General features: G+C 34.2%; 1 protein-coding gene across 2 annotated transcripts in view; it reads left to right on the top strand.

The window, feature by feature from the left end:
• RB1CC1 (RB1 inducible coiled-coil 1) overlaps positions 1-14,462 on the top strand; it is a 45,843-nt gene extending 31,381 nt beyond the window's left edge. Inside the window, exons 13-21 of one of the 2 annotated variants that reach the window (XM_057368317.1) lie at positions 1,409-1,568; positions 3,871-3,979; positions 4,093-4,333; positions 5,104-5,155; positions 6,168-6,215; positions 8,821-8,879; positions 10,628-10,755; positions 12,325-12,395; positions 12,730-14,462. In XM_057368317.1, coding sequence (XP_057224300.1) covers positions 1,409-1,568; positions 3,871-3,979; positions 4,093-4,333; positions 5,104-5,155; positions 6,168-6,215; positions 8,821-8,879; positions 10,628-10,755; positions 12,325-12,395; positions 12,730-12,807 — 946 coding nt within the window. In that variant the 3' untranslated portion in view covers positions 12,808-14,462. Of the gene's footprint in view, positions 1-1,408; positions 1,569-3,870; positions 3,980-4,092; positions 4,334-5,103; positions 5,156-6,167; positions 6,216-8,820; positions 8,880-10,627; positions 10,765-12,324; positions 12,396-12,729 lie in introns of both variants that reach the window. The other variant, XM_057368316.1, reaches the window with a different exon arrangement.
• The last annotated feature ends 4,235 nt before the right edge of the window (positions 14,463-18,697 follow it).

The raw sequence follows: 18,697 nt of genomic DNA, 5'->3' as shown, positions 1-18,697 counted from the left end.
ACCATATTAAGTAGTGAATGTTTTCCACAGTGCAYGTGCTCTCTCTCTCTCTCCTTAGCTAGGCTTCATTTAGAAATTTAAATTCAATCAAGCTCAGAAAGGTTTTCTCAATGGCACAAAAAAAGATATGCCTGAGTRTTTCATGACTTTCTTTTCTCTGCTCATTTTACTTCTGGTTTCTAGAATGTCAAAGGCTATTTAGCCTCTCTGAGTACTTCAGTTGGCTTTCAGAGCTCTTTTATTTAAAGCTTCTTACGGCTTTTTGAGTGATTGGCTGCTGTGTAAKACTTTGTATTTTCAGTAGAACAGTAGCGGTAATGTTAAGTATGCCCTTTGTCATCTTAGAATAGTACAAGTGTCTGCATGCAAAGAAAMCCCAATCTGCAGATATGTGCTTCTGGTGTCTTAAAAAGTAAAGTTAGACATTGTCACTGTTGCTGTAGTTGCTAAGACCTTTGCAATTAAATGTGTAAACCTACTGCCTGATACAGTAATAAGGTATAAAAACTGGCAATGTTTTTCTGGTATAAAACCAGAACAGCTATATCCTTTACTTGTCTGTCATTTGCAAACAGTCAGTAGTCCAGGCAGCCCATCTGAGAGGCAGATTCCTGCTTTGGTTTAGTCCAGCYAACAGCTTTGAGTTTAAATATGATTTATTTTAATACTAATATGGTTTAAATATGATTCTAATGCAGCTGAAGAATAGAAATTTAAAATAATAYGATTTTTCAAGAATTGTTGCCCAACAAAGGGGTTTCTCTATTCTGAAGTTCTTCAGGGGTGGTTTTTGATTACACAAGCCAAAATGAGGAAAAGTATAGTTTTTGCTTCAGTGGAAAAATACTTGGCCTATGTGACACTGTTTGTTTCAAAAGCCMTTTAAGGTCATTATCCTTCCTGCCTCTGTGACTGCTGATTTTTCCTTTCTTTATGATCATTACTGCTGTCCTCCAGACTGCAATCTAGAGTTTAATTTCACATCTAGATTCCTTAGCATCAGATTTACTGCTGAGTTGTTTTAATTGATAGTTCTGAAGACTTTGCATTTGACATATTAAGGATCTTCGTGAAGTTGATCATTGTTTGTTCCTTTTACCACTTTCCACACCTGCTCTTAATTTAAAAAAGTGTAAACAAAAGTTCTCCCTGTCAACAGAACTTCWAAGTTAGAGCCAGTGTGCTACAATCAAAGGACAGAATGCCCAAGAGGAAGAATTTGTGAGATGCTCATGATTAAAATGTAGAATTGAAGTTAGTAATGGCTTAATTGTAATACAGTATTTATTAAGTATTTCAGAGTTAGTATCTCAGAATGAACTTCTGATGTTTTGTGTGTGTGCTTATTTCATGTATTGTGGGACTTGGTATATGCTGCAAATTTAAAGTCTAAACATTTTCTTTTAAGTCCGCCTGCTGAATCATCTGCTGAATCAAACTTAGTTGCTGAACTTCAGGAAAAGCTTCAGGAAGAAAAAATGAAGTTCTTAGAGCAACTTGAAGAACAAGAGAAAAGAAAGAATGAAGAAATGCAGAACATCAGAACGTCGCTCACGGCAGAGCAGCAGGTAAAGCTGACTTTTTTTATTACTCTTGCTCCTATGACAATTGTGTTCTTTTGCTATTTTGAAGTTAGAGTAGGGTTTTCTCTTTTTCTCGGTAACAATTCCACCTTCTACATTTGTGTGATTATCTGAAGCCAGAATATGATGTGTTAATGGAATCAAACATTTAAGCATACCCCCCTCCAACAAACAAAAAACCCTCAAACAAACAAAACCAGACAGAAAAACCAACAACAAAGAAACCCCCCAAAAATCCCAAAACAAATCAAACAAAAAAAAACCCCAAGAAACACAAAGAAACAAACAAAAAGAAACCCCACAAATAAACACACCAAAAAAACCACCCCAAAATCAGACCAATTACCAAACAATCTGGCAGTCCAGATTCAGTTTTTGTGACTTCTTGTGCTTATGTGCTTGGAATTTKTATTAATTCATCTCTTTAACTTTAAGAAAGATACCAGTTATTACAAAATTTGTGGACAACACTAAATTAATTATTTGAAATATGAATTCATTTGGAATTCATCTTCTAAACTTCATTAGACTGGGCAGGTGGTGTTTGGGGTTCACAGCCAAAATATATYGTGTTTTGAGGCTCAAACAAAGTACAGTGCATTTCACATGTTAAACTTAAAACAACTATGTACTCTTCATCATGATAAAAAATCAGATTGCACTGGATTAATATTTTACATCTGTATCCACACATTTTTTTCCTTTCAAAACATCTTGAGCCTCTTAGTTTCTGTAGATCAGTCTCRAGTTCTTAAATTAAATCTCTTGCTAGTAACAGCTATTATCTACAGCTTTGTTGCAKTTAAACACTGAGAAAGGATTTTCTGTTTTAAGCACCTCTCCTTACTGTAGCTATGGTAGGATCAAATAAGGACAAGGAGACAGGGTAGTGATCAGCCAGCTTGGTGAATGAATGCTATGAATCACTTGGTGCAGGGAACACRAAATTACAGATGGTTCTAAAGAAAGAATTGTAATTGAAATTCTTGGTCTGAAACCATTAAAACTGAAGTAAGCCTTACACAGTAAATCTAATAGGATTTTTTCCTACATTTGTAGTCATTAGATTTATTTTTCCATCACAATATTCCTTAGTATTCCATTTTCCCCATTATCTAATAATATTCTTCATTTTTGAAAGCAGAGTGTGTAAGGGAAGGTTCTGAAGCATTGACAGCAAATTCCAGGGAAAGCTGGAACATTTTTAAAAAACAACCGCCAACCAATCCCCTCTCCCCAGAAAAACCCTAAGCAAAATGAGCTAATATKCCAAACCCAGAATAATGGTGCATCATTCAGTGCCGACAGTTTACTGCACTGGCTCTGCTGATTACAGAATATTCTGGGTATTTAAYCTCGCCTTTCTGTTTTCTTTCCTCTGTGAAGTTTCCTTAGAGGTGTCACTTACGTTTGTGGTGTGAGAGTTTTGTTATGCAGACATGTAACAAAGGCTGCTGTGCCCTATGTAAGGTGTGTGGCCCACCAAATAGTTTGCATTTTAAGACTGAGAGTTGATAGGCATATATCAAAGCTACCGTAAAATTCATGGAAAAAAAAAGTAATTTAAAATATCCATTTAATAGATTGTGGTTGGTAGGTGGTTGATAGGTTGCTGTCTCTTCAGCAGCACCCTAGGAATAAAAGGTCTGAGGGCATAAWGGTCAGTAGCAGGATTGAAGAAACACAAAGATTGGTCAGACTTGTACTGAAGGCTATGCTGGCCTCTTTTTATGTTCACTTATTCAAGCTATTAGCAAGGATTCCTGTGTCTCTTTTGCAATAGTTAATTGCTCTCTGAGGAATAAATGCTCAACTTGAAATGTATTTTAAATTCAGTTTATAGGTATTTTTCCTTTTCATTATATTTAACATACCTTGATGCAGTTCAGCTTTATCTTAATAATTTTAATCCTTCAAGTAAYGGTTTTAAATATCAAATGTTCAACTATTTTACATTAACTAGAAATAAAGTATAATATATAAAGAAAAAAACCACAACTTAGTATTTTTTAAAATTATTTCTTAATTATTGTATTACTTGTATGTATCAGACTTGAGGGAATGCGAGGGCTAAAAATGAAATTAATGTTAGAAAATTTTACAGAGAAACATGAAAATAAAATGTAGAGGCATTTTATCTGTTCACCGAAGTAGAAAGTAAAAAAGTTTTATTTTCTTTTTTCATTATGATGTAGAAAACTGAAATGCATGCTGTCTTTTGTACTGTTCTGCATTACATTTTTACAGTATATTTCTGATTTCGGTAATACTTCCTTTCTGTTTTCAGACCAACTTTAACACTGTTCTGGCAAGAGAGAAAATGAAAAAAGAAAACATAATTAATGATCTTAGTGACAAATTAAAAGTGCTTACACAGCAGCAAGAAAAAGATAAGGGTAAGCAAAGTTCTGAAGAAGTATTATTCTTTTCTAATTGAACTATTCCATTCTCCACAGACTGGTTTTGATCACTAGTTSTGCTGTAATAAATTCTGTTGTTTGTGTCATAGATTTGATTGAAACRCTTTCTGAAGATCGAGCTCGCTTACTTGAAGAGAAGAAGAAGCTTGAAGAAGAAGTTAATAAGCTGAGAAGTAGTAATTTTTCTCCATCAACCTACTTGGCAGCAGCGTCAGAAGCTTGTGGAGCCTGTGCAGCTGAAGTTCCCACGGACACAGACAGATTGGTTGCTGACTTTGGTGCTGAAGGGAGAATGGACTCCACAATGGAAACCAGTATGATGGCTGTGCAGTAAGTGTGGGGCATTACACTAGAAATAYACAAAGCATGTTCTCATCCTGGAAACGTGTGATGTTGTGTGGTGTGAAATACAGATGAGCCTGTTTTAACTCTCCTCCTGCCTTTCATGTTCTTCCTGAAAATATTCCTTTAAGTGTATGTGTGCATAAAATTGTTGTGTTGCTGTCATACGGAATGTTTAGGTTTGATGACTTTGAAGTATGTACCTCAAGGTGAACTTGGCCCCACAATCATGGCATGGAAGAATATACCTAAGAGTATGAAATTAGGTCAAACAGAAGAAAAACTGTAATAGTGTATGGGCTGGGTGGCTGCATGTTACTAATCTTTTGAACAGTGTCTTACTTTAATGCTACRAGCTTTTTGAAGAACCCCAGACTCCTCCATACCTTTTTCAGAAGTAATGARCCTGACTGGGAAACAGACAAGAAGAGCAAGGTTTTTACCGGAGGAACAAGAGCAGAATTGTTAGATCTACTTACATTCACTTTAATCAGGGCTCATCACAACCAGTGCCTAACCCAGAATCACATACCCGGAACACTAAATGTGGAAGTGAGGATGAAAACAGTTTGTGCTTGTGAAAGTAAACTTGCATTGATAGTAAAACAAGTACCCTGCCTTTCTATGCTGTTCCCTCTRTGCTGGTATATATATAATACTTTCCTCTGAGTGAAGATGCCAGGTGGGTGTGGACAAGACAATTTTTGATCATGAAAAAAAATTTCTTTTTTAACCTGTCCACTTTCTTTCTCTTCTAGTGAAAATGTCCATATGTCTGAAGAAAAGCAGAGGATAATGTTGTTAGAAAGAGTGAGTAGATTGCTTGTTAGGTTAAGTGTTAAAACTAAGTACTTAAAAATATATACATGTGCAGTTGTGCTGTGATCAGTTATATACTCTGTACTATAGTGTCTGCAAGGGTTACAGATATAATTTGAGGGAATGTTTTTTCACTGTACTCTTGGATCAGTAAAAATCACTGAAATAATTCAGTGAAGAAGATAACTTCTAAAACATGATTCTTGGCCTATCCTTGCTCTGTTTGTGTAGTCTTTAGTATGACTCAGGTGTAATACTTAGGAGTGACAGATCCAGAGAATTTCTGTAGGAAAAAAAAAAGTTGCCATTTCTTTTCCCAGTTACGACATACAAAAGAACTGGACAGGATTTAAGATTGATTTACTGGTTTCTCATGGAAATGAGTATTTTCTCCTCATAGACTGTATTCTTGGTAAAATGTGACATTAACCCATATTGATTACACTGAAATAATACTTCCTAGTAAATTTTAACTGTCCAGTCATATCTGAGTCCATCTCAGTTGTCTTTTTAAAGTTGACTTTTGAAAGAAAAAATGCCTCTAGTGTTCATCTTTCTGGGATCACTTGGACATAGAGAAGAGTCATGCTTTCTCTTAATAGACTGTGACATTGTATGATACCATTGCCTGGGTGTTTCTGACCATGAGCACATACATGCTTGATTCTGACTTCACCTGATTTCAAAGGATTTCTCATGGGTAGAAGTTATAACATAGCAATATATTGCATTTCTTTTGCTGGCATGTTTTTCTAACTGRAAGAGAAGTATGAATACAGAGGTAAACATACCTTAGCAGTGGGGTTTGTAGTACTGGACTTCATTACTGGACTTCAAGGGTTTTTTTTCAGGTCTTTCTTCAAAATGTATTTTGATTATTGTTTTAGAACTGAAAGATGTRTTGTAAAAGTAGTTGGGCTCTAGTAATCTCAGAACTTTGGTTTTAATGTTTTTACTGTATGAAATATAATAACCAGTTAATCAGACAAGGATTTTCTTTTAGACTTTGCAGTTGAAAGAAGAAGAAAATAAGAGATTAAATCAAAGATTGGTAAGTATTTGTACAATGCATTTTCTAAGCCTCGTGAAAAAAGAAGCTTAAAAATATCACATTTGTTAAAATCTAAAAATGGTTTTTATTAACTTAAAAAATATTCTAAGTGTTAAGGTTAGTGGTAAATAGGTATCCTGATAATCTTCCAGAGGTACCTGACTTTAGTCTTATGGAAAAAGATTCATAGGACTGGAGAGAGACTTTTTCTCAAAGAACACAGCCCATGCAGGCTTGGGGTAGGGGGTGTTGATTTCCAGGGCACTGTGRCTYAGTTTTCAGCAACAACAGATTGAAYGCCAGTTTTCAAGAATGTAAATATGCCTGGACTTTAAACATAATTGGGAATGTTAGCAATAACTTATAGGTTGTTTTGGGAAAACTGCACCTGTCAGCTTGTAAGGTGTGAAACTGTAATTCTGTCTAAAAACTGGAAATGCAGACAGCCACCATATGAAATGTTCAATATAGTAAATGGCTATGGAAGGAAAAATRATTTAGTGACAARAGAGCCCTTGATTCCCATGCTATGAATCCTTCTCCTTTTATTTCTTCCCAGTTTATCTTTGCTWAAAGATCTCAACTTTCAGTTTTACAACATTTGCTGTGTGTTTGTGAAACAGACACATCCTTTGGTTGGACTGGCCATGGCAATATCACTAAGTGACAGGTGGTACCTAGAACGTTGGTAGGAACTGATATCTGTGGAATGGGAAGTTATATTTCATAGCAGGTGTAGGAAAGGATTGSAGGMYATCTAAAARTATATATTTTTAAGCRTTTTGTAMAATTCAGRATGTCATTGAAGTGYAGAAGTTAAGTGTAGTTTTTACAAWAAAATCAAAATACATTGGACAGTTTTCTAAATCTCTGTGTAGATTTTCTGAATTAAACTCTTGATCTCTTATCACCTCAGAGTAAAATGAAAAGGAAGAAAACACTATGCACAAGACAAATAGAAGATTATTTTTGCTATGATTAATACCAAGCCATGTAGGAGAAGAGGAACTCCTTTTAATATGTGGAATGTTATTACAGGATTTTTGTTACAGTATATGAATTACTGAGAAACGGGAACTTTTTTTTGTATAAAGACTATTAGAATTGTAGTCTTTAAACATTCATTACTAGGTTTTAATCGAATTATACTCAGGATTCCAGTTTGTTGTGCTTTTTTTTAAAGTGAGTCATTAAGGAAAAACACAGAAATCAAGCTATTTTGCGTTTTAATTTGACACTTATTCCAGTTTTGAAAAATAGCAAGAAAATACCTGGTCTTAATATCTGAAAAGAACTCTCARACACTTTTGTGAACAGTCTAAGCAAGTTTAACAGATTTCATGCTAGCTGCAACTTCTTCAAGAAAGAAAAGTAACTCTTAACAAAAAAAAAATCTGAAGTTGAATCCTGTAAAGAAAACTGCTGAAAGTGTCATCAGAATCTGAGTGCTTTCTGTGATGTACTGTGTTCARTTTGGACTCATTCTYTGAAGAAATGAAAAAAAWRAGCTGTGAATAGGCTTSAAGCTCATATGARGACAGTCTCTTGGAAGAAGGGGAAGGCAGGGGCAAGATTGACAGTAGGAAGGACATATTCTGTAGGGAACAATATTTGAGTTATAGCTGAGAAATCATGTGCTAAACTTCAAMTATGAGCAATCTAGATTTGAATAGCATGTATAAATGGTCCAGGAAGTAGGAATGTATGGAAAATCTACAGCAYCCCTAGTCAGAGTTTCTGTGGAATCAATTATGACTTGTCTTCTCTTGTAAGGAGATTACCAGAGGGTAATGAAACTTAATACAGTTAGGTCCAATCAACTTTTTCAGCTACTTGCCTGAATATGTGGGATAGGTATTCCTTGGTAGATGGAAGTAGCATTACCCATTGTCATTTCTTGTTATGATAGTTACTGTAGAAATATTGTGTACATTTATATTAATTTTTAGGTCTAGTTTATCTYATTGAAGTTGGTCCATGTGCAAGTGTTAATTAATTTAAACAGAATTAAAGGCAAATGTTATACATACAGRATAACCTCACAAAAGTAAGCCTATTTGGTCTTACTAAACAAAGAGTTATAGATTCCAGTGTTATTCCATGGAGTGCTGCTCTGTCTGTTACAGTAAGCTTTATATTTTGTGTCTGTGCTTAGAAAAACTGAGAGAAAATGCTGAACTCAACATTTAGAGTTTGATTGTAATAAACATGTTTAATCTCCAGTGTTCTGCTATCAGCGTTTTCTAGTGCACTTACCTTTTGTGTTAGAATGCACAGTTGGATCATAGGTCTTGTCTATGCTCAGAATAAATCTTGACTGGCACTGATCTTAGAAGCACTTAGCAGTTTTAAATAATGGGAGAGAAGTTAGTTAGGCAAGACATTTTATAATCAAAAGTGTCTCTTAAAAGAAAAAGCACAGTAATGGAAACTAAAAACAATCACAACCATCAAATCTACTACAGAACAGGATGAAAAATGTGTGCTGGGTTTTCTGAGTGAATATAAAATCTGCGAGACTATCAAAAATTATCTTGCTGTATTACCTGCAATGTACATTTAATTATGGTTTGCCAGTACTTTATAGCTTTTGTCTTTTTTTCAGATGTCCCAAAGCATGTCGTCAGTTTCCTCAAGACATTCTGAAAAAATAGCAATTAGAGAGTAAGTAGATGTTAATTTTCATRTAAATAGATGGATATACTTTCAATAAAATAAACATGTAATTAATGTTACAATTCTTCTGTTCTTGCTCTGTCAAAGTTATATAGATCTTCTCTATAATTTAGCCATCAACTATTGAACCATCCCAGTTGAGCATAAATAAAATTTTATAAAACCCTTTTGTAAACAAAGACYAGGTCCTTCTGAATTCTGTATCAGTGACTTTCTTGAATTCTGTAGTTCATGGGATTTCTAGAATTCTCTTAAGTTTACTTTTAGATTACTTTTTGTTTATCTGTAATCTTGAAGCCATGCTAARAAAAAGTAGAAAGAAATCATTCACCCTGATTATGCATAGTGCTGTATTATATTTCAAGAGAAGTCTTAGCTTCCTGAAGGCTTCAGAATTCTTGTCTTACTCTGACAGAATGAAAGAAAATTAACTCAAGCATTTTGTTAGGTATTATTGGTCTGGTAGCAGCTGCATGTAGAATTGTTGCTGGGAAAAGGTATCCTTGTAAAATGGGAAAGCTACGGACAACTTCTTAAWATTAGACTTATAAATTACTTGAGTAATATAAAAAATACTTTTAGAAAGAAAACCAACACATACTATTCTGTTAATGTTTTCTAAATTACACTAATTGACATTTTTGCTATAACAACGTCACCAAGTGAAGAATATTTTTTTTTTTCCTTTAGCATATGAATATTGTGACAATTGTTTTGGTAGTTTTTGGGGAGGTAAATGTTGTGAAAGAAGAATTCATCTGTCCGATAGAGATGTTTGTGAGTCAATACAGCCTGTCTTCCTAAGTCCAGGCAGAAAAGCTTGKAGTGTTGTTTATTTAATGCAAAAGTGAACTTTAAGTTGATGACCTAAATTTCTCTAGATTCACTCAACTGACTATGAATCTGTAGTCTCCTTCTATGAAGACGTTTTTCTCTTTCTTTGCACTTCCTCCCTCATCCCCAGAGTAGTATTTATTCTGGGAGCGCCCTCATGATCTAATAATTAATTTGTAGCTATTTTAGACTTCATTTCATTAATGCSTAAATAATTTACTTGCAACACATTTGCGCTGAGGAACAGAAGTTTGGAGACAGAAGTTGCTCTTTGAATTCTGTTACTGAAACTTCACTTAGTGGCTTCTTGTGTTACCCTGCTGTCAGGAAGAAGCAGAGTTTTAAAGCTTTTTACATACAGTCACCACAGTGTTTCTTTGCCTTTTAATCATTTGATCAAAGATGAACACTTCATCTGTCTTTGTTCTTGTGTGCTTAGAATTTTAAGATTGAAATGCATAAATGTTTTGAATGTATTTTTCTGTGTTCAAATTGGCTTCAGTTAAAAACATCAAAAGAATGTTTGTAAACACTGCTATAGTAATGGTTATCTTAAGTACTGGTAATAAAAATAATACAAAATTGAAAGGCTAGTATTTAGTTAGGTACTTCTGATTATATATTGAAGCAAAACTGACAGTTCTTTTGAAAAAAGTTAATTTAAGCTGACAAATGTAGAACATTATGAAGACACTTATTAAAGGCAGTCTGCTTTTGTTTGACTTCAGGAAATAGAATGTATGAGTTGGTGTAGCCAAGTGGAAACGTCTTTGCTACTATTCAGCTAAGTCTCAGTCTCATACAATATATAGGGGAAAAATGTAGTGTAATTAATGTTGTTTTAAGCTTCTGTGCTTTTTTTTAGTGAAGTTCTGTGATTTTGTTTTTGTTTTTCTCCCCAGTTTTCAGGTTGGCGATTTGGTTCTCATTATCTTGGATGAGAGGCATGACAACTACGTTTTGTTTACTGTTAGTCCAACCTTGTATTTCTTGCATTCAGAGTCCCTTACTGCATTGGATCTCAAACCAGGTGAGTGTGGTAAGTGTCACGTTTTTTCTAATTACTATCTCCTCTTACAAATAACACTTTCTAACACACTGATTTTATAGATATGTATGTGATGAATGTAAGAARCATGTAATATAGATAGCTGTCAGCTATCCTTGTAGCTTTTAATATTTGTTGTAATGCAAAATATTTTTCAATGCAGAACACTTTTAATCAAAAATTTATATAGATGTTAGTATCTTGGAAAATTAGAGAAAAACATCTGGATCTTCCAAGTAAGGTGTAAAAAAAAAAAAAAAAAAAAAAAAAAAANAGAAAATGCCAATTTGGTGCACGCACAGAGTATGTTAACATTCCTGACAGGCTGCTTTAACTACTCAGTAGCATAAATAATAAATAACAAAATGTGGAACAACAGTATATGGGAATTGGCAAGCAATATTTTTGCTCATAATCTTTCTACCAAATTAAAATGGTATTCACTATAAATTTTCAGAGAAGACTTTGAATTTTTTTGTTTATGTTCGAGTTGATGACACATTTACTTTTTTCCCCCTTAATGTTCAAGGCTTTTTGTTARCTGTTTTTGGCAGCTATCTAAGCTTAGCTAAATTGAAATCTTTTTAAATGAGGAAAAATCACAATGCTTTGCGCTAAACCATGAGCTATGAGTGGATTCATGGAAATGGCTTTGTCATGTGTAGCRTTTTTGCAAACGCACCTATGCTCCAACCTTGGTAGAAATGTCTAAGAATGCACATTAAAAGAAAATTTATATTAAATCTAATTTATCAGTGAATGTTTCTGCATGTTATTGCATGTCACAGGGTGTCAAATAATTTCCCTGAGCAGAYTTACTGTAGATTTCAGTTGCAATGAAAGATGATAGATCCTAAACAATTGTTTAGTCTCCAGAAGACCACTAAGCCCTAATTGGATTCTGAGTCTGCTGAAGGATCTGTGCCATGTGCCATCTATGAAGCATGAGGGGAAAATGCCTGTCTTTCTTCCAGATGTAATATATTCYGCATTAGGAGTGCACACATAGCTATGTGAAACATGGTAAAACTTTTCTTACTGTTTTTTAACAAATATACAGTAAGAGCCATGTCAGTTTGTACATWACTTATGTACATTAATTATGTAAGTACATAATTCACTGGCTGTTTTCAAATGGATTCAGCTTGCTCCGTTCCTTACCTTTTGTTGACTAGAATTAATCTCAAATCTGAGAAAACTACACATAAAACAAACATGAAGACTTATCAGTTACCTGAGGGGCACATTTGTCTCTCTCTCAGTACTTCAGGAAACCATGTCTTGATTCTATTCCTGCATTAGGGAAGTGGGGAAAATAAAATTCAGAACATTAGTTGTATTTCTGATAGGTTAAAGTGTGTACCTAGGTACTGCAAAATATTGTTCTAAGGRCCACCAAAATGTTGCAATTAAACCTAACCTTATTTAATGCTTGTTCGTTTATAAAAAAAAAAACCTAAGTTTTTCTGAGAATTTCTGCTTTTAATGAAAATATAATGCAATACCCTGGTACCTGTAGTTGCTTACCTAAAATATTAAATATATTTTCAGCATCAGGTGCATCTAGGAGACCGTGGGTGCTAGGAAAAGTGATGGAAAAGGAATATTGCCAGGCAAAAAAGGTAAGAAAACAGTAATGAGAAATCATCTYGGATTAATAGAGAAGAAAGTGAGTAACAATTGTGATGAGTTTTCTCTGCAGAACAAGTTAGATGAAAAATGTTTTAAGTTCTGCTATTCCTGCTCTTCTTTTGAGTCAGTGAAKGGCAAGAGTAGGGAACTAGAAAAGAGCTGAGCAAGCAGTGGATTGGGTATTTGCATCCACACTGCCCAGAACCTTGCCAGACTCGTAAGGGTCTCTTGAATACCAAGTGGTGGGAATCAGTTTGAGCTTTAAAATACAAAAATCAGTAGTAAAATTCCACATTTTAATTTCTTTTTCTTTTTTTTTTGTAGGCACAAAACAGATTCAAAGTTCCTTTGGGTACAAAATTCTACAGAGTGAAAGCAGTACCATGGAACAAGAAAGTATAACACAACAAATTTTTAGTTCATTCTGTCTCCATTCTTTTTTGACTTGTCCTTCAGTGCTCGTTCATCGCTCCAAATACCAGGCCATCTTTTTTATACTGAGGTCATGTGACAAGATACGTCATTGATGTACTGCTTTTACTTTTTAACAGGTGACATTTTAGAAACAAAAAATTCATCAAAAACTCTGGCCCTAACTGCTTTGATTTTTTTTATCCAGATAACTTTAAGAGTGTGGACCAAATGYGTTCATTTTCTCGAAGGGCAACCACATGAAACATGGTTTCTTTGCCATGTTAATTGCCTGTTAAATATACATTAGCTTGTATTTAGATGTTAAATGTTAGTTACCATTATTACCAGCATATGTCCTTTTGTGAAATCATTATCAAAGTACTTGCACTCTTTAACAGATTCTTTATATGTGTAAAATTCATCAACTATTTAAAGAGGGTGTTCATTGCATGCAGATAATCATATAATTTTTCTTCAACATGAGTTTGCCTCAGTAGATGAATAAAAATAACTACTGCAGCTTGTTTCATTACATGAAAATGCTCTTTAATGTTAAAAAACCCTTGTAATTTGATGGACTGATTTTGAAAATCAGTCACAGTTAAATCTGCAATCTTCAAAAGCACTTTCGATGGATTGATCACACAGATTCTGAAGGGAAGACAGCTGTGCCGTTTGTTCAAAGTGAAGCACTCGTTCTTCCCAACAAAACAGAAGTCTTGTATTAATCTATTTAGAAAAATCATATTGATGAAATTGTATTTCATGGTTGAGTTTCAGGAAAAAACTCATTGTACATTAACCATACAAGAGTCATTTAAGTAACAAATTATTGTAATTGTAAAAGACATGTAGAATTTTAAAACAATAAAGATTTGAAACTGTATGTGTTTGAAGTATTTGTGTGCCTTTTAAATGCTATCTCTAATATTTATTTCATGTTATTCTGTTGCAGCTTCTCTGTGATTTCTCCAGCAGTTTCATTACATAGAAATACCCAAATTTTCTATAAGAGGTAGTAATTTTCAACAACATTTGGGAGTTACAAGAATTACATTGTAATAATAAAAAAGAATTTAAGTAGACAAATTATAATTTTGTCAGCATATTAAATGGATAAAGGACATTTTTAAGTAGTTATACTGCCTACATTTTTAAAATGTAGTCTTATTTATTTTATTTTAAATAACAGTATAAAGGGAGGTACTATAAATACATAAYCAATGGAAAGTTAAATTATGAGTTCAGCTATGAGCTTGTGCTTAGGACTCAATCCATAGAGTTACTCAACTGTGATTTATGTTCAGGTGTGGATTGGAAGAAGAAAAGAGATAAAGAAACAATTATCTGAAAATCTCAATGCTTCTGCCCATATGTTGCAACTAATATTTCTCTAGACTAACCAGTCCACTTGAATACCCAGAAACATCTGTATATGCTTTATTTAAAACTTTGTTCCATAACAATTTTAAGTTCAGATTTTTATGAAATGCATGGGCTTGTAACTGTATYATATCGTTGATTAAATAAATCTAAGACAATTGATCTGTGGAAAACAGAATGTCATTTCGTCAAGTTGCATTCTTACCTGGTTGTTAAATATACTAGTTGATGTACTGACTTTTTAAAATTAGTTCTCAAATGTGCCTTCTTATTCAAGAATAGTATTGAGYACTCCCAGTGTCAGTTACGTAAATAGCATAGAGCTATAGGACAGGTTTAATGCATAAAAAAGCACACCAAAGCCAACAACACATGATGCAATTGTTTTTTTAATCATTTAATTTTTCACCTTCAGCTAAATGGGAATTCAGTTCTGTCTGCAATTTGGTGCGGTCTTCTTCCTTTAGTCAGCTGAGTCAGAAGTGGTTTAAGAAGTTGCACACATCGCATAACTCATTCCTTTTAAAATGTGAAGTGCTTAGAAGCCTTGATGTCTTTTACTTATTGACAAAACTCTCCCAGCCTCAGATAACCTCCCTACTGCTGTGAATATTATTTATCCCCCAAGGACTGGTTATCTCTTGGAAGCCATCAGGCTTTGCTGAGAGGCACAGAATCATTCCATTTTTGGTGAGACAGTTATTCCTTGACTATCAGCGATGAATCTGTGTAGCAATGGGCAATCCAGCACTATAACATAAGACTCCACTCTTYTATTGTTGAATAGTCTCCTTCAAAGATAAGTAAAATGTTTAGAATTTTCTCCATGTAAGGATGTGTTTTTGGTCAAGGTCTTCCAAGTTGGATAGAACTGCTAATTTGATAATGGCCCTGCATGACAGAGTACCCACATGTGGCACTCCTTTTAGGGCATACAAAAATGAAAGCATTTTTCTTATACTGTAAGTCATTAAGCACTAAGGTTTGTCTGTTGACATATGTTGATACATCGCGTGTTGATATATCATGAAGTTCATTTGTTSCAGGCTCTGAGATGGTGCCCTGAGTGCCAAAGTGAGATGAGTACTGAACTTGTGCTGATAATTAACCTCCCTGCCAAAACCAAAAAAACACAACTCAGAAATCCCTTCATCTTTGTCCATAAGAACATTTAAACTTGCTAGTCTCATTTTGTTGTTGCCTAGATTAAAATATACTTTTACGCTTATATATGGACAGTAGCAGTGATGATGTATGATACTATGAAAGTTGGCTTGATTTCTAGTTTAAGATAGAAAAGACGTGACTGAGGTTTATATAACACAGAAAGACATGAACAATATATGAAAGTGAACTTGGGAAGCACCTAAATAAATTGATTAAAATAAAGTGCTATAATGCAAACTATGAGGGAAGAAAAAGTCCTTCCCTGTTGATATCTGCCACTTAAAAGAATGCCAGGATGTATTTGTTATTGTTAAGTGACATCATATTTTTAAAATATAAATAAACAGCAATSGCTTTGGGTTTTAGGAATATTTGTCATGTGTTTCATTTTATAATCTTTATGTATATTCAAAATGGAAATTCTGTCAAACAAACTCCTAACGTATTCAGTAATGATTCTGAACAGTCATTGAGAAAAATTTAGTTTACATATTTTTTGTATGTCACAGCCTTACTAATTCTTGAAACTATGTTTGTTATGTACACCTATGTCCTTCATTTTGCTCCATAATAAAACTTTGTGTATAGCTATATAATTTGGATGAGGAGCATAGTCAGGAGGGATGGGAGAGAAGTTGGATAAACTTGATGATTTCAAGCTTCCCTCATAATTTTTTTTTTTTTTGGATCTGTATGTTGGGAACTTAGCAAATACTAAAAAAAAGCCTCTTGTGCTACTGCTAGTACATGTTTATTCCACAAATCTGGCTTGAGGGAGAGGCAGCTATTTTTTTGAACTGCAGAAAGGAAAATGAATGGTAGAAAATGTTGATTGAAAGCAAATGCTGTCCTGCAGACTTAACACAAAAGGGATGTGATAATTTAAAAGGGTTTTTTTCCAGTGTTCTTGGAAAGCTGTATCCATTTGGATACTCTGAGAAGTGTATCAGTTTTTGCACTGCTCTACAGTCAGTCTCAGGTCAGGAGCTTGTGCCATTTAGAAATCAGTGGTTCTTTTGGCTTTTTAGTTGGTCTGAGTAGGACCATTTTTAMACAGAAGAATGTGCTTTTCCCTAAKTTACCTATGTTGYRTAGTAGAACTGGGAAGTCTGCCCTCTGTAAAATGATGTACCTTTCTGCAGCACTAGTTTTCTTTGTGACCTACATTGCATCCTTGTTTTGTGGAGTTTAGCTAGAAGGCAGATTGGCTGTAGGCACTTATGACAGGAATTATTAGTACTTTGTAGTGCTGTTTCATTCCTATGATTTTTTTCATTAATAAATTTTAATGCAAGGAATTACTGCTTAGTGCCAAATTAATAATTCTAGAAATGGAGCATTCTCCCTACAAGAACTCTTTTGCCTTTTCAAGCCTTTTAAACTTCAGTGATCTCAGTGCTGCTTTTTAAGGCCACTGATGTCTTTAGCTCACTTTACAAGCCATTCTGCAGTCCTGAAGCAGTGATACAAATGATAAAAGGTAAGCTGTTACTTCCTTTAGCACTCACTCTATTAACAACATCCACATAAAAAACTGAGGAGCTTGGGAAAGTCTAGTCCCCAGACTCCAAACAGTGGCTAAGAATTGAGTTCTGTGTTGATGCTCTCAAGCAGCAATGGACTCAGAGAGCAGTTGAGGTTGTAAGGAACCTCCTGAGGTTGTCTCGCCCAGCTCTGCTGGGGCTGGAATCCTGTGATGTTGTTAATAAAAGTCCTCAGTCTGCAACTAATTTGGCAATTGAATGTTTGCAACATTTGATTTAGTCCTTTGTTTTTAAGCCTGGATTGAAACTGGTATTGCAATTTGAGTAATTTTTAAATTCTCCCAGATTTTTGGCTCAATTTTCTGAAATTAATTGTGAATGGCATCCTTGCTTTCCTTTTTGTAACTTTTGCTTTTTGGAATTAAATCCACTGTTTGACTTTTTAGGTAAAACTACTCAGTAAGTAGCAGAATTTTTCTGCAGTGAGAAGAGTTAGTATCTTATCTCCTAGTCAAGAATTTGTACTGTTTGCAAAAGGTGTTAACGATGGACAATTTTTCACCTTAGATTAGCTTTTTCACCTTCACCTTAGCTTAGATGAATAAATTGTGCTTCTGCCCCACATCTCTGTATGAGATCTGCCTGTTCTGAGCACATGGATGCATGCTTATGCACACACGTTTAGCAAATACTGCAACAAACAGCAGCTTTGGGCCTGTTTACCTGTGCTGAAAGTATTAAAGGTGCAGAAAATTTGATAAAATAAGTAATGCCTCATTTTTGCTTTTTAATCAAGATTAGGTGCAGAACTATTGAGCTATATGTAACCAAAACATTCTGTTTTGTTGGAATTTTACACTTACGAACTGACACATTTTATAGTCAAAGACATAATAATTGTATGTCAGTTATCAAGGAAGGACAAAAAAAAAATTACCTGAAGGCCCTGCTTATGTAAGGGATAAAAGTCATTTTTAAGTACCAGTCCATCTCTGAGCCTGTATTAATTAATTGAAGCTRTTGAAATGTTAGTACTTAATGTCTAATATAATCAAAGTGGTAATGAGGAGACTGCTAAGCTATGCATCTTGTGGGGTGCTGGTCAGCATTAATTGTCTACCATGCCTCTTGTGAATGGTAGGRTGTATCTTTAGCAACGATTTAGCAGTGGTTGAAATGGTAGAAAAGGGTTGCACTTATATTGAATACAGTACTGAATACTGTAARCAACAAAGTGATAACTTTGTAGACAGTGGATAACTTCTTAAGCTTCAGAAGAGACCTTTATTTTATGTAACTACACAGAAAAAGGTATTTTCACTTGAATTCAGCTGACTAAAATCTACTGTCTGCTTTTAAAAGGCTGTAAGCTAGAAATGGCCTTTTTTGGTATATACTAGGATTTCTTGAATTGTACTGAAGTAATTTTTCAGAGATTGTATCTTTAAAAGTATTTAATCAACAAAACAGCTAAGCAGTAAAATATTCTCTTTTAATTTTAGACCATGTAATGCTAATCATATTTCTATTCCTTATGTTTGTAGCTCTTACTTATAAGTAAATTTTTCTAAGCTCAAATAATTTGCCCCAGATATGATGCATGCAGTTAAAAATGCTTCTGTTGACTTTCTAACACTACATTGTAGAGTTAAAAAAATTTCTAAATTAACAGTACAGTGTAAGTGTATATACAGTGTTGTTGCTGCTCCAAAACACCCGATCTTTTGAATCTATATATRTAGGGTATAGGGTAGGATGATGGGTAATGGTTTTAAACTAAAAGAGGGTAAATGTAARTTAAATCTAAAGAATTTTTTTATGATGAGGATGGTGGAATCCTATGA

Source organism: Malurus melanocephalus, unplaced genomic scaffold (genome assembly GCF_030028575.1).
Source record: "Malurus melanocephalus ecotype Western Australia unplaced genomic scaffold, MMel_1.1 scaffold_90, whole genome shotgun sequence".
NCBI classification, from domain to species: Eukaryota; Metazoa; Chordata; class Aves; order Passeriformes; family Maluridae; genus Malurus; species Malurus melanocephalus.
This window is presented reverse-complemented; position numbering and strand designations above follow the sequence as displayed.